Consider the following 16991-nt stretch of genomic DNA (forward strand, 5'->3'; position numbering starts at 1 on the left):
GTAATAAAAATGAATAATTAAAATTAAATAAAAAGTAAATTGATGAAAAAAGATATGTCCAATTAATGGCAAATAATTAAATGTTAAATTAAAGCACAACAGCTGAACTTGTTTGGGGCTCTGACTCGAATTATTCTTTTATTCATAAACTGAGAAGAGCTTCTGGTGGGCTTCAGCTGAATTTAAACCCTGATTTTAAGACTAAGTTTTCTATTTAGTTCCTGAAATTTTGAGTCTTAGCATAAATTTCCTAATTATGTTGAATTTATTTTTGCATAATGTTTGGAAAGTAGTGTGTTTTTGAACTGATATATGTAATTCAAATCACATACAGGCTAGTTTTCCTAATAAGATGTAAAAACTGATTTTTTCCATCTATGAGCAAATGGAATTTTGCTCTGTTCAGTGTATTGTTGTCAGATTTTCTTGCAATGTTGGAGTAAATGCAATTATTTTTTGACTGATATGAAGTACAGTAGTAAATGGAAATTTTTCCCTTTCCATTTTTTCTGTGTTTTTTCTCTTCTTTTCCCCTCCTGACTGTGGGTAGAAACTTGCTATTCAGAGTGGTCTTCAGCAAGCATATTTCTAAGAAAAGCTGCCTGGATGTGCTATGACCTTTTTCTGTCTAGCAGTTATCACAGGCATTTGAAAAAGAAATTGATACTTTAGCCTGTCATACTATTTGCAGTGAACAGTGAGAGGTTAATTAAAGAATTGTAATCATTTCTTTTTATATAGAAATAACATTATTTGATAATAAAATTCTGTATATAATTATTTTAATATGTTGAATATTTTTTTTTCTTACAAGTAAGCCTTAGAAAAAGCATTTTCATCATGTCTGTTTACTGCAGATATAATTTACATAACTATTAAAATGCTTAAAGAATGAACATAGTTACCTAAATTTGTTATTTTACAGAACTGCTTATTTAAACATTAATGTTTTCCCAATATCTTTTATTTTAAATATCTAATTAAGTGTTAAATTTCCAGAAAGTGACTATTACAAACTGTTTTGCTATTCTTTTAATAATTTTAATTAATTCTAGGAACTTCTGCATGTGACAATGCTGTATTCCACTGTATTAATGCTGGTCATGTGTCTTTAAACATTCCTTCTTCAAGAGTTAATGATAATATTTGTGGTAAGTATAAAGTATTATCTTTGTTTTAGAAGCACCAGTCATAATATTTATTTGGTATTATAAGACTCATTTTCAGTATACATGTTATAGAAAAATCAGTACCTTGTGCTTTTAGTAGCTGATCATCCAAATTAAAAATGCAGTTTAAGGATCCAGCATGCCATTTTGCTTTGCTTCTGTTTTTATTTTTGGATATTTAGATGCGATTACATGCATTTTTAGAATATTCCTTTTATTTATTTATATTTTTATTCAGCTGATAATATTATTACTCGAATGTAAGGCCCCCTTCTTTGTCCTAAAATGTGGTGAGGTTTTATGATCAGGCATTCTAATGAATGAGAAGTTACCATCGTATTGTATCGTATCAGTCCCATAAAAGTTTGGCCGCATTGTCAAGTGAGGAATTGATGGGATGCATTTCTATTGGTTGCATGATAATAGTGGAAGTACATCCGAAAGTAATCCAACTGTTCACACTACTGGAAAAAGCTAAATGTCATGGTTTCTGGAAATGATGCACCAAGCTATATGGCCAATTCAGTAATAGAATTCTTGTCTTCTTTCTTTGGTAACTGGATTATCTCTAAAGGACTTTGGCAGATTTAGTCTACCAAGATTATTGAATCTGTCACCAGCAGATACTTTCCTTGTGGGATTACAGAAAAACAAACATACCACAATAATGTCTAAGCTCTGGAAGGTTTTAGAATAAATATCATTAGTTACACTAATAAATTACACTTTTTGTGACACTCACCCCCCCTACCCCCGCAAATCTAGTATGTGCAAGCTCATTTGAATATGAAACATGGTGGACCACACTTCCTGCATCATTTGTAAATTGTGTCAAATATGTGTTTGGGTTTAGAAAAGTTTTATTATTTTTTTTAATTCAGGTTAGCTGTGTCTTCAATCCCATGCTACAAACACCTATATTGCTATTACTTTCCAGTCATTTTTATTGCATCTTCTCATACACATTCATTTTTATAAAAATTGCAACACCATAAAGGATCAGCAGAATAGAATGGAATTTAATAGGAAATATAAAGCAAACTCAGACATGAAAATGATTAGAAATGCAGAATGCATACATATTCCAAAGCCCAACAGTGTCCACTAACTCTTATGTGATGTTTATTTGTAAATACAGGGCTAATCAGGAGCTAGACAAGTAGTTTGTCATCCTAAATGCATTGGAAACTGTCTCATAGGAGACACAGTACCTCACCAACATCAAAAGGCACAGTATAGGCAAATTATAAAGTTCTCAATATGACTGATTATAGTTTTTTTGTAAAGTTTTTATCGTGGCACCATTGCTCATATAGGATTTGCATGATAGTAGTCTGGGTATAGAAATAATGGACTGTATAAACCACACAAGTCTAAAATCTGTCGGTAGACCAAGAAATAAAGTAATATAATTTAGTGATAACAAATATCGTATATGCATGGCTGCATGAACAGTGGAACTTCTTGAATGTTAACATAACACTGAAACACTGCCATGTGTGTGGCACTGGTTGCTTCCTAGATTCAATGTCTCGGGACCTTGAGCCACAGTTACTGTAGGCTGACTTGACAGTGTAGACTAATGCAGAGGCATAAAACTTGGCAACAAATTACATTTTGTGGTGTCAAATTTTAGACAGTACTATGGTGAGAGCTCATTACTGGACTTAGACATGATAATGTGTAGTGCCATTGGTTATTGTTATAGATGATTCTAGCTGCTGTGAACCAGAAGTGCTCTCAACAGCAGCTAATATATTAGGAAGAGTGTAGAGCAGGGTTCGTATGGTCCTTAAGAGTTCTTAAAAGTCCTTAAGTTTTTTGGAATCGATTTTTGGTCCTTAAAATTCCTTAATTTTGGCCAAAATTGGCAGAAGGTCCTTAATTTTAATCATCTGAAATTTCTGTCTGTTTTTATGACAGCCATTTTGAGTGAATTAGCATTTTGCAAGAATATTTTTGACGATTCACTGACAAATGAAAGTGGTTATTTTTTTAATGGGTTCATGGGTTATAATTTGTTCCTATTTGTAATACAAAATGATAGAATACTTGAGTTTCTGAGCAAGAAGTGAAACATAAGCTTTTCGAAATTATTTCATTTTTTGTAATGAAGAGCTCTCAAGCAACTTTCCGCTTTTGGGGATGTGAATTCAAAAGAATTAAACAATACTAAATTTGACGATTTTAAGATCGGTTTCTATAGGAAATTTTTAATTCTGAAATCTGGGAATTTTTTGACGATTTTTTTAGAACATTCTAACATTGATAAATTTCACTAAAATAATGGTCATATATTGGAATTATATTTAAAAATAACATTCAAATAAAGCATTTTTATTTTTCATTGTCATAATATAAAGTTCCATTTTCACCACATATTATACAATGTTTTAAATCTGAAAAATATGCAAAGTATAATGATATAAAGCACATTTACGAAACAGTTTTTAGCAAAAGCGAAATATCTATGTAATTAATTAAAAATGCTTTTTTAATTTTTTATGGTAAGAGATTTTTCCATTTCTCAGAATGTTCAGAATTCTCAGAATATGCATCAGTTTTCTCTATAAAATAATTTTGCACTTTTTTCCTTCAATTTTTTTCAAAACCTTTCTGGCTTTTTGCTGTTATGTGATTGGTAGGGGTAATTTTTCTTTAGGATTTTAGACATTGCAGCTTGGACTGTTTAGAAAGATTTGAAGCCACGATTCTAAAAGATTCCAGAAAAATGTGACAAAATGAAAAATGTCTCCATGGTAGTAACACACAATTTCTTCCTTTTTGGAGAACATCTGGAAGAATAATGAAAACATAATAGTTGAATATTTTACTTCTGATACTAGAATCGCTTTGGTAACATTTTTATCTTCCCTTTATTTTCTCTACTTTTCACTAGACACAAGCATAGAAATTATCAAAAATGCTTCTAATCTTATCATATGGGCAGGCAATTATAGAAAGGAATTTGTTTTATTAATAAAGAAACTGAAAACTGACAATTCAAACGATTCGTCTAATATGTCTTAATGCATTGTGCACAGGGCTGGCGCTACGCATTTTGCCACTTGACGCACTCTCTGTGGATCCTAAACTCTGCTGCCTTTCTAAATTCTGCTTCCAATGCATGCTCTAAATTCTTAAAGTTTTGCCATTTCTAGATTTTGTTGCTCGGTGTGTCACTAAATTCTAAAAATTATACCACACCAGCTCTGTGACCAGACCTTACCATATGTATTTCATATTTCTTCTGAATGTTTATATTACTAAATAAATAAAATTAGCAGCTTTTTCCATACATTCTAAATGCATTTAGTCTTTTAGAATAACAGAAATCTAATTAAATCTAAAAATTTTAAAGTGAAGGGAAACGTGTTGAAGAAAAGAACTAAATATGTAAAGAGAAAGAAAATTATTCTTCAAAGATATGTGCAGTTATTATTATGTAAATTACTCAGTTGTTTACAATTTCAGCTTTTACTATAATTTCCCACTTCTATTTCCTCACCAGAATGCAAATCACTTAGGCAGTTTTTAAACTTAGGTTTTTGGAGTGTAAGACAAGAGTGTGTTTCTGACCTCCACTTGCTCCCTGCTTTAGTTCCTGCCAGCTCTGATAATTTGTAATTATTAGTCTTTCCATTACCACTGTCTAAGTTGAGTTTATTATGACGACAGAGTTACTGAACCACATTAAATTGAAATGAAATTGTATAGTCTTTGACCGCTAGTCTGTATTTCTAGTTTGAATTTGCTCTCCTTGTTTAATTACATCACCATACATCATCTTTTGTCATACCACTTTAGGCACATTGGTCTCTGCTGCAGTATCAATGGAAGCAGCAACAATGGTTCCCATGGGCTGAAAAGCTGTGGTGCTGTGGACATCATTGCACTGTCTGTGCAAACACTTGTCTTGCCTAAGAGCTAAATTCATGACTCGAGCTGCGTTAAATTGTTATCACATGTGGCGACAGTCCCTGCTAGATGGAACTTTTCTGAGAAACGAGATTATGATAGTATCATTGGTTTAAATGGGAGGAATTCTAGTAAAAAGACTGCCACTGGAAGCGAAGTCCCACCTAGCTATGGAAATGATGTTGCGGCTACGTGGGATTTTTTCAAACCTCACCAAAAATTGTCTCAGCTGGAGCTCTGTCCCGGATAGACTCAACCAATTGGACGAAAGTTGTGCTTCTGAAGGATCATGTGATCCCAATCTGAGTGATAATCGATTACTGCTTGCTGTTCAAGTCTTTGTAGTAAGTAAAAATGGTAACCTAGCTATGTGGGTTTCCTGGAAATGTGCGGGTTCTGAGAATTGTCCCTTTTGACGTCCAGTCCCCCATAGCCAAAACATAATGTGATTGGGACCTTACATGGCTGTATGATCCCACAAGGACGAGAGGATAGCATGTATTTCCTCCCAGACATTAGTGACCGAGGGCACTGAGATCCTATATGGCATTTAGTATGTCCTTTTTGGACCCATTGATTCCATATTTGCAATAGGCCCTTGCAGCAGTCGAATAGGACTGGTAGGAATTTTTTCTTCTTATGAGGCATATCACAGTCTTCACACAACTAATTTCCAATATGGTTTCCAAATCCCACTGCAGAATCTTCCTATTATACACAATGTAGATAACATTATTCATACCTATTTTGAGTGTGTATGCTGGAATGTTAATCATTTGCATATCCCAGTGTGTAGGACCTTTCATGCAAATTTGATGTTTATTTCACACTGTTTTCATGGTGTAGCAGTTTTAATAGCCGGCAGTGTAGTTTTACTGGTCTGAAGTCTAATCAATTAATTGCATTGTCATTAGTTATTTGAGACATAAATTTCTTTGAGTCTTTTATAATATTGCACATTTCACGAGCATTTCATTTCTTAATCTTTTTTCTTTTTTAATTTTCATTTTAAAGTATATTTCATTTCTTAGAGTGCATACATTCCTTACCCTCGTATGTTTGCTTAATATCAAGTAAAGCTTCCTATATGCCCATATTCTAAATGTCTTAATTTTTACAAAACTGCTCTATGCTGATATGTTTATAGAGATGTGTTAGAGATATCTATAATGTATGTTACAGATTGCAGTGTTTTTAATTTGTTTATCTTTTTATATATTGCCTTTTTTAGTGTTATCTGTAATTTTTAACATTATTTACTCTGTTGCTCCATTATAGAGTATTTTTAATTGTCAGAGTTTTAAGGTATGAAAGAAGTATCCAATTTGTTTATAATTTTTAAATTATGTATTACTTGTTATCTGTTTTGTCTTTTGCATTTTGAGTATAACTGAATGCTTATTTTTCAGATTGTTGTGACGGCAGTGACGAATACAATAGTACAGCTGACTGTGTGAACACATGCTTGTAAGTATTTGATGCATAATTATTTTATTAAATTGTGTAATATAACAATGCCATAAATAATATGTAAAAAGGGTGTTAAGTGGCATATAAACAATTACTATTCTGTACCAAGTGAAGCCATATATAAGAATTTTTGAGTTAATTCTGTTATGTGTCTTCATCTTTGTATAGAATGGATGGGCATAGTCACAGATAAGTCTGACTGAAGGTTTAGAGTTAGAATTTAAAATCAGCATTAATTGTTCGTAAATCATGTTAAGTACTCAAAATTTTCCCGTCTCTCTTCAGTTTTAGTTTACCAAAGTTTGACTGGATACATCATTAGCGCCATCTTTTATTAATTAAAATAATTATGAAAATGTTATAAAAATTATTAATGTGCATCATATATGTGTTAAAATATGCATCATAAATTGTGTGTTCTAAATTACCTTAATTAAAAATATTATTTCAAAAGATCTACTTTATTTTGCTTCTTACAATCAGTCAACTAAGTTATGCTTTAATTTAAAAAACAAAGCTACTTCAAACTCTGAAAACTCATAGTTTGCAAACGTTATTTTATTTTTTACACCTTGTAGAATGTACCTTTTACACCTTGTAGAATAGCAATAATTCTAAAGATATGTGGGTGATAAGTGCCTTGTTAATGTAATAGTGATAAACAAAAAATAGAAACTGAGCTATAAAGTTTTCTGACATTGAAAAGGAGGAGAAAAAGAAGAGGGTATAAAATGTTTTTGCAGGTATAGGTTGAAGAAAGATCGGCACCTGTGCATCCATCTCGGCTTGTTAGGTATCACATAGCCTTGTAAGCTGCTAAGCTTCTTCTGCAGATGGAATTCCTGTGGAGAGGGGTAGTCCAAGGATCTGTCCCTACTGCCAGCCTCTCTAAAGGATTTCGGAGTACCGCATATTTTGAGTATCCCCTTGACACATTTAAGAACATATCCTTCTGGGGAATTTAAACTTAGGTCTTTCAGTATAGCAGTATATTCTGTGTCACTAACTCCCCTCCCATCTGGATGGAATAAAATGTTGGTAATGATACTGGTACCTTGAGAAGATCAAATGCTGATCTACACTGTAGATTAATTTAAAGCTCTAAAAGTCATACTCTTGTTCCTTTATTGCTGTTATACATTTCAGTAACTCTTAAAATAGAACATAAATTTGTAAAAGCTCTGAGTTCCTTTTTATTTTCTCATTCTTTTTAATTTGATTTTTGCTGTTAGAGAACTTGGAAAACAAGCTAGAGAAGAAGAAGAGAAGCAGCAAGAACTTTATGAAAAAGGTTTTGCTTTATGGCAACAATATGCAACTGAAGGGAAGCAGATAAAGGAGAATTACAAAGTTGGTAAATTACTGTGTTATTAAAGTTTATTTCTCAATATTGTATTTCTATTCTGTTTCTCTCCTTTCCCAATAATATTCTATTTCTGCTCCAAAATATAGCACCATGAAAATATGCTTCAGATCAGAAAAAATACGTGTACAGAGAAATACATTCTTAAAAATGATTTTATTTTGAAAACTTATGCATGCCCAATCACTACACAGAGATTATACAGAGAGTAAATTATATACCCAGCCTTTTAGATGCTACATTTGTTAACTCATTGTTTCTTTGATTCAATGAGGACTTGAATTTTGTCTTAAGCTACTCTGTACTGAGCAGTATTTACTGAAGCTCTGTATTCTTCCCATTTGCAAATGTTTTAGAGAGTATTTACTGAATGAATAATCATGTTTTGTATAGTCTTAATTACTGTGTTATTAAAGTTTATTTCTCAATATTGTATTTCTATTCTGTTTCTCTCCTTTCTCAATAATATTCTATTTCTACTTTAAAATATAGCACCATGAAAATATGCTTCAGATGAGGAAAAATACATGTACAGAGACATACATTCTTAAAAATGATTTTAATTTGAAAACTTGTATATGCCTAGTCACTACACAGAGATTATACAGAGAGTAAATTATATACCCAGCCTTTTAGATGCTACATTTATTAACTCATTGTTTCTTTGATTCAATGAGGACTTGAATTTTGTCGTAGGCTACTCTGTACTGAGCAGTATTTACTGAAGTTCTGAATTCTTCCCATTAGCAGAGGTTTTAGACAGTATTTACTGAATGAATAATCATGTTCCCTATATTTTGAATTGACGAGAGGTCTGGGAATTATGTTAGCCCAGAAATTAACTGGATACTAATGTTAGCTTTATGTGGCCATATGCTATTCTACCAGACAGTTTTACTTGGTAAGTTTGGAAGATATACTAATGCAAAGTGACAGATTGTGTTAGGACTGATAGGCCTGATATAGTAGCCTGATAACCATATCTTCTTCAGCCTCTTAACTCAGTTTTCATCCTTGCTGAGTCAGAACTGACATGAACCCAAAATACCACAATTTGCCTTTCTTCACCTGAAGTAAATTTTTTCTGATAATTCTGCAAGCATTCATGATTGAGTACCTTCAAAGGATAATTTAAAATATGCTTTGACAGTTAATGAAAATTTGCATTGATTTTTAAACATGAAAATCTCTTACTATAGGCATTAGTTATTGCCTGCTGTGAAAGGGGGGTAAGGGAGCCTTTATAGCAGGATTCTGGATTCAAGCATTTATTTTGACACTCCAGTCTGAATCCAGCTATCAATTTTGTTTCTAGTGCTTCTCATTTCAACTCTTGATTGTTGCATCATGTTTGGTTCTTGCTGCAATGTACCACAAAGAGTAACTAGCTTTTACATAGACCTGTGATTAGACCTCTTGAATGTTCATAAGTTTTAAAAGATGTAGACAGTATTTCAAAAGCATTTTAATCCTGTAATCTTTATCCTGATGAGGAAACAACAAAGAAAATAAATACCCTTGTTAAAGTTTTCCCCCTTTTTCATGTTCATTGATAATTTTTTCCCCTTTTTATAATCCTTTTAGACTGACTAGAAATTGCAATGAAGTTGGGTATCTTGTTGGCCTAAATTGACCAAAGTTTATATAGTGCTGTGACGAAAGTTTTATGCTGTTTCACGTTTTTTGTTCAGCAGTAGATGTACAAGGACTAGACCAGAATTAATGAGAATGATTTTTTAATGTAGTGCAAACGAGAATAGGGCTTTGAGGCAAGTGAAAGGGGAACACAGGTATACAGTTAGACTTTCCTCAGTAGAATTTGCATCTTAGCAATCTGTAAGCTAGTGAAAAGAGTAAAAGTAAATGCAGAGGAGTCTTGAACAGTATTGCAAAAAGCTTTGTTTGAAACAAAAAAAATCTGGTTTTGAAATGAAGTTGTTGAAAGCAGCTGTTTTCTTCTCAAGTTTAGGTGGCATAAATTGTTCTAAGAATGGAAAGAAAATCACTGAGGATGAACATTGTGCAAAGCATTCTTCATTTTCAAAAACAGAACAATGCGGCTGATGTAAAAATTATTCTGAGTAGGGTAAACCCAAGTTTAATCTCTGGCTCACAATCAAGACTTCCTTTAAACAACCTGACACTTTTTTCATTAAAAAATTCTACAGATCCAGTTTTATTTATCTCACTTACAGATCTGCCATTGCGATTTAGTGGTAGCCCATCTCTGGCAGTCCTGTCTTTGTTTTCAATTGAAAGTAGTGTTCAATATTTATGACGAGCTGAGATAACATAACATATGACTGTGTGGCTAATCCAGAAATCAGAATGAGTAAAAACCTGAATGACAAAATGCTTTCATAACAAACACCATTTCCTTTTTACATACAGATAAAAGGGAATAAGTATTTATATGGACAGAATACTGCATGCATATGTATCCAACATTCCAAATGCATAGCTTATTTTCCAGTATATTCTAAGTGCATGTCTTATTTTCCAGTATTTTAAGGATAAATTTTAAAATCAGATGGCTGATTGATGTGATGCTATATTCTGCATCATACCTGATTTAGTGTTAGATTTTATGTTCTAAAATGTATTTTGTTTTTTGATGTCTTAATTATTAAGTATTTGAAGTAATCTGTTAAATATATTTTAGATGCTCTATCTCAAAAAGGTTTTGCTAATTTAAGTACATAAAATTTTACTAGTTAATAATTTATAGTTTAGTTAGAGACTTTCTTTGCCAGGTTCAAAAATACATTTAGTTCAGAACAACTTATAAATCCTTTCTTGTTTTAAACACCTCTCTGAATTTTACTTTGCTAATTAAATTAACACTACAAAGCAAAATTTAGTTTAAGATATATCATTCTCAAATAAATACAAATCTGACAATGGTTACTAAACCTGCAAAGAATTCTTCAAAAGACATGCATCTAATATTAAATTTTTGTCCACGATGATTTCTATTTTGTATATGTAAAATCTAAATATGTCAGTGAAATGATAGTGTGAAATGTTAGTGAAATAAAATCTCTTAAGATATAGCTCTATACAAATAAATCAATCTTAAATTATACTTACGAATAAATAGTTTGAACTTGTATATATCACTCACATCTTTTCTCTCAAATCTAGTTTTAAAAATTTTTAGTTTTTGGAAAAGGCACAGACAGATTTCAAATTAGAAAAATTTTACTTGCTCAAACAGATAAAAATCCAAAATTTTACAATGTACCAGAATGCACATTGGGCAGAGTTTAAGCAAGACATTAAATGACAAAAGTCTGCAGAATTTGGACTGTATCATTTTTTTAGCATTTGCTAATTTATTCTTATTTTTTAGCACTGAATTCAGAAATGACATTTATTTTCCTTCATCACATCAGGGTTATTTTGGAAATCACAACTTTCAAAATTTGTAAATAAATAGAAAAACTGCGAAAATATGAGACTGAGCTTAAATTTTCCCTTCAGAATTTACTCTTCTTTAGGCTTATTGTGTATTAGATTGTGTAGTTTAATATATTGCCATACTTAGACAATGTATGTAAAATACACAATTTTATTTTATGGGAAGTTTCTAAGGATCATCAATGCTCTGCTTTGCACTCTTTCTTTTTTTGCTCTTGATGAGGTTTATCTCAGTGTAATAGTCAGCCATCATTAAAAATAGTTCATTTTCCTTGATAACTCCTTTCCAAATCTCTCCCCTATCTCTTCTTCGCTAATAGCACCACTTTTCGGGAAATTAGACTGAATGTGAAGTGATCCTTTGAGCTCATGGAACAGCATAACTTTTTGTATTTTTGTAGCCTGTTTTCAATAATTGATTTAAAGTTTGGATTTTTCTTAATGCCCCAAAACTTGGTCACTATGTCTTTAAAGGCCCTAGGCTTCTTTTTCTACAACTTCCATTTGTTTCTCAAAACTACCATCTTAGAAAAGTTTAAAGACACTTTTAATCTCGTAATTGATAAGGCCAAAAATTTGTCACAGATGTATTTAAAACATTGACCCTTTTTTGCTAAGGCTTTGATAAATTGCTTCATCAAGACTAACTTGATATGCAGGGGTAAAAAGGGAAATTTTATTCAGATCTAACAGAGCTTTTCGAAGCATCTTTTTGGCTTCAGGTTCTAGTAAAACCCTTTAAAGACCAATCTTTCTTTAGTTGATTTTTTATCTTTGCTATTTCATTCACACAAAATACAAAAAAACTTTTCTGTACCCTCCTTACTATTCTTGGTGCATCTATATTGAGATCGCAGCATGTAAACCAGTTAGGATCGTCATATTTAATTTCATCTAGAATGAACTCCAAATCTTCATAATGTATGTCGTTATGTTAATAACCTATGTCATCCATTGTCTCAAGGTATGATTAGTTATATAAAATTGTGGGGTATTTGCTCATCACATCTATAATGATGCTGTGTAAAAAAGAATATGTTCTAGAAAATAATTATAAAGAAATAAAATTGTGAGTTGAATCTACATCACACTTGCAGTTTTCTCTTCCATTAAGTCATCTTGTCTGCACAGCTGTTTTCTAACGTTAAGATATCTAACAGAATTTATATTACAGCTAAAAAAAATAGTCGATAGGATCTATGATCATACATGTGCACCTTTCAACATGCCTATATGTGCATCAATTAAGTTAGCTACAGAAGACATTACATATACAAATATTTAGAAAAAATTAACTATTAGAATTTTTTCAAATGATCCTTCCTGTGTGCCTTGTTTGCATCTGGAAAAAATTCTTTCACAGGCTGCATTTGAATAAAAGATGCTTCAAATGATCCCAAACCAAAATTGGAAGACTGTGTTCAATTAAAAATTGAATTAAATAGCACTTAGCTTTTATAACATCTATTTCATGGTTTTTTTCAAAGACACCTGATATTGTTTTCAAATTTTAGCACTAATTTCTTTATGCATTTCTGACATCACATGCCAGTTACAGTCATCTTTTACGCTATATGCAACTCAAAAGTCTGTTTCCACTGCAAACTGCATGATTAAAAAAAAAAAAAAATACAGGCTTTAATAGATGGAACTTCTGTAAAATACGAGTGTTTAAATTCTGACTAAAATTTTAGTCAGAATCTAAAAAAAATCAGTAAAATTAAACTTGTTAAATTTTAGCCTCTTATTAGGCACTGCAAATCACATACTTGAAGATTTTACCCAGTTTAATCAATGTTCAAGGAGCATGAATTACATTTTTCTCCTTATAATATAATCAAATGGGACCTGCAGGGTAAATAAGTGTATGCAAACAAAAAGTGATATCAGGTGATTTTTTTACACATGAAAAGTTAAAAGTTCCTTTTCATGAATTGTTTTTAGAAAGATTCTCAAACCATCAATATTTATCATCAGTCGGCAGACATTAAGAACATATGAAAAGGAAACATACAATTGCAATTTACAATACAAATTTTGATTTTTGATACATTAAAGAAATAAAACCCATTATCCATCAAATCTTTCTGTAAATTTTTGTGCTCTTTTCCCCCAAGTACACAGCAATTTATTTTCATTTAAAAAACAATCAGAGAATTGCATCATGCAAACCTCAGCAACAATGACTATATACCAAATGCATCTCTTGCTGTTCCCTTTAGAGATTACGCAGCAAAAATTTTACTTAATTTTAAAATAAAATATGCACTTGTGCATTTGTTAGCAATGAAAAAAAACTAAAGTAAAAAAATTTCACTAACATTTCACACTATCATTTCACTGACATATTTAGATTTTACATATACAAAATAGAAATCATCGTGGACAAAAATTTAATATTAGATGCATGTCTTTTGAAGAATTCTTTGCAGGTTTAGTAACCATTGTCAGATTTGTATTTATTTGAGAATGATATATCTTAAACTAAATTTTGCTTTGTAGTGTTAATTTAATTAGCAAAGTAAAATTCAGAGAGGTGTTTAAAACAAGAAAGGATTTATAAGTTGTTCTGAACTAAATGTATTTTTGAACCTGGCAAAGAAAGTCTCTAACTAAACTATAAATTATTAACTAGTAAAATTTTATGTACTTAAATTAGCAAAACCTTTTTGAGATAGAGCATCTAAAATATATTTAACAGATTACTTCAAATACTTAATAATTAAGACATCAAAAAACAAAATACATTTTAGAACATAAAATCTAACACTAAATCAGGTATGATGCAGAATATAGCATCACATCAATCAGCCATCTGATTTTAAAATTTATCCTTAAAATACTGGAAAATAAGACATGCACTTAGAATATACTGGAAAATAAGCTATGCATTTGGAATGTTGGATACATATGCATGCAGTATTCTGTCCATATAAATACTTATTCCCTTTTATCTGTATGTAAAAAGGAAATGGTGTTTGTTATGAAAGCATTTTGTCATTCAGGTTTTTACTCATTCTGATTTCTGGATTAGCCACACAGTCATATGTTATGTTATCTCAGCTCGTCATAAATATTGAACACTACTTTCAATTGAAAACATCCTGAAGAATGGCATCCAAAACTGTCATATCTCTCTTGTCCAACTGCAAACTTTAGGAGACTTACATACTAGCAGGTTTAACACCTACAAGTCTTGACACTTTAGATACCAATGACTGACCTAAAATTTAATACTGATTTTTCAGCAAAAAGTAGCTCATCACTGTCAGAGTGGATGTGATCACAGAACACTGGCAGTTTGATATCTAGCAAACAGGCTGGATGTAGGACAGTTTTTGTGATTTTCCCATGTGTAACATAAATATGAGCCAATCGTCCTTAGAAAATCCTCCCCAAAGCTGTCTCTAACTTTAGACTGTTAGCTGCATTGTGTTTTGCTCTATTCAAGCAAACAAGCCAGCAAAAGGCAGTCTCTGTTGACAACAATATTGATCATGCATCATTGCAATTTATGTTATATGCAAGCAAGGCAAGTAAAGCTGTAACACTATGAATATATGTAACCAGTCTGATGTAATTGTGTATAATATATTTTGAGCTTTAATGCATCTTTTGACTTCAAAAATCGGAGGGGTATGCAACCGCTTACTGCTGTATAAAAATTAAGAAAGTGGTCTTTTTTTTCACCAAGTTTTCTTAATGTTTATTTTAGCTCAAAACTGTTGTGGATGTATTGTGTTGCATTCATATCTGTAAAAAGAAAAAAAAAATCTTGAAACTGTTTACTTAAGGTGTGCAGAAATAATTTGGTTTAGTGTACCCAAGTTAACTCAGTTGAGTGCATCAAGAAATTAAGTTTGATGAGAAAGGGGGAATGAGGTAAAAAAGGCTGAGAACCACTGAGTAGAGTGATTAATTTATACAACATGTGTACACCTGCACTTATACAGAGTTAACATTTAAATACTGTGTGAAATTTTCATTTTATGTGGAACTGCTTCAACAGGATTACAAACTGATTCAAAAGACTGAAAAAGTAATTCAAAGAGCTACCACAAAACCCATATATTTTTGTAACTAGCAGCGTATTTGTCTGCTTTTAATTTAGCATGCATTCTTCATAACATCATAATTAGATACATTCATTTAATTTTTGGTTGGGAATGAGGGGTGTGTTTACTAAGCCCAACAAAACAATGTTTTCTTTGCTGCATAATATCATGTTTCATGTAAAATACCATCTTCAACAAATAACAAGTACATAAGCTGGATTTTGTTTGTGTTGCTAAATAAAATCTGTAAATTTTATGCTATTCAAATCTAAACATTTAAAAATTTATCTGTCTTTCTGTTCCTTTCAGCTAAAGATTCTACACCTATATACTCAACTGCTTAGTTCATACCTTGCTGTTCATTTTCAGCTTAAAATTTGGAACTTAAAAAATTCCATCTTCATAGACCTTTGAACGGATCAGGTGCCTTCCCTTTCTGTGTAATGTAAACCCTTGCCAAATGGATAGGTTATGTCATTAATACATTGCACTTATGGCAGAATAATGTTCTACTAAGTTAACTTTCTACGAAAAAAGTGTGTTACGTATAATTCTGATTAGTAAAGTATGTTTAATTTAAACCAACCTAACTATTGTAATTAAAATGGGAAAATGAACAAAAATTTAATTCAAATAGCTTTAATTACACTTTAGTAAGACATGATACAATTATTCCTTTTTTAAATGCTGGTGATTTTTAATTAGGATGATAACTGATGCAACTCTTTAAAAATGTTGTTGTAAGAAGTACAGAGTTTCTCAGTGCCTCTCATAAAGCCTGTCATAAAGTTCTCATTTTCACAAAGTCCTTTCTTTATTTAAGTTGATCCCCATTGCAAAATCAGACAGTTCGTATGTCTTTTTTTAAACAATTTGTTTAACTTCTTGCATTATCTTGTTCATTTTCACTGCTTTCACTATTTGCTGGTGTTATAAGATCACCATGCTCTTCATTCGTTATATCATTATAATTTTTTTTACTTTTCTTCTTTTCCATATTAGAAAATTCTTTGCTACCAGTTGCTTTTGCTATTTGTATGATTTCTTTGGCTTCATTTTCAATTAATGGAAATCCTTTAAAATTTTTGATAACTTCTGGCCAGTAAGCATTCATTGTTGATGAATGAATGCTGAACCATGTATAAATGAAATTTTAGTTTTGGACAAATTAGATGCAATTAAGATAACACGTATTTTTTGAAATCGCATTCTGCAAATCCATGCTTGGCTAGGGTTTACTGACATCATGTGCTTGAGCCTTAATTAAAATGGGGTGGTTTCAGATCATGTAAGCAGTTGTATTTTTGCATTGATTACATAATTCCTTAAATTAGCTGCTAAAGTATCATGTTATAATGAGTTTTTTTTTTCCTTTTTTGTATATTAAAGATCTTCTGTTTAATATGCATATTGCTTTAATTTGCAGCTGTGCAATTATGGTTTTCTACTTTCAGGTAAAGAAATGTAACAAGGAAATTTTTAAGAATCCTAAATTGGCTTACAAATATAATCAATGATTGTAATATTTACTGTTTCCTAAAACAAAGTTGCCAACTCTCCCGATTTAGGTGGGAGACTCCCGATTTTCGACCGCTC

At 31.4% G+C, this 16991-nt stretch overlaps 1 protein-coding gene across 1 annotated transcript in view; it reads left to right on the plus strand.

The window, feature by feature from the left end:
- The window catches only part of GCS2beta (glucosidase 2 subunit beta), a 116452-nt gene that overhangs the window by 43095 nt on the left and 56366 nt on the right, over positions 1-16991 (plus strand). The window contains exons 3-5 of the mRNA XM_085809435.1: positions 1056-1151; positions 6497-6554; positions 7790-7907. Of these exons, the coding sequence (XP_085665561.1) occupies positions 1056-1151; positions 6497-6554; positions 7790-7907 (272 nt within the window). The remainder of the gene's footprint in view (positions 1-1055; positions 1152-6496; positions 6555-7789; positions 7908-16991) is intronic.

This window comes from Stegodyphus dumicola, chromosome X2, assembly GCF_044657685.1.
Source record: "Stegodyphus dumicola isolate Sdum_Otavi_A_Nest chromosome X2, ASM4465768v1".
NCBI classification, from domain to species: Eukaryota; Metazoa; Arthropoda; class Arachnida; order Araneae; family Eresidae; genus Stegodyphus; species Stegodyphus dumicola.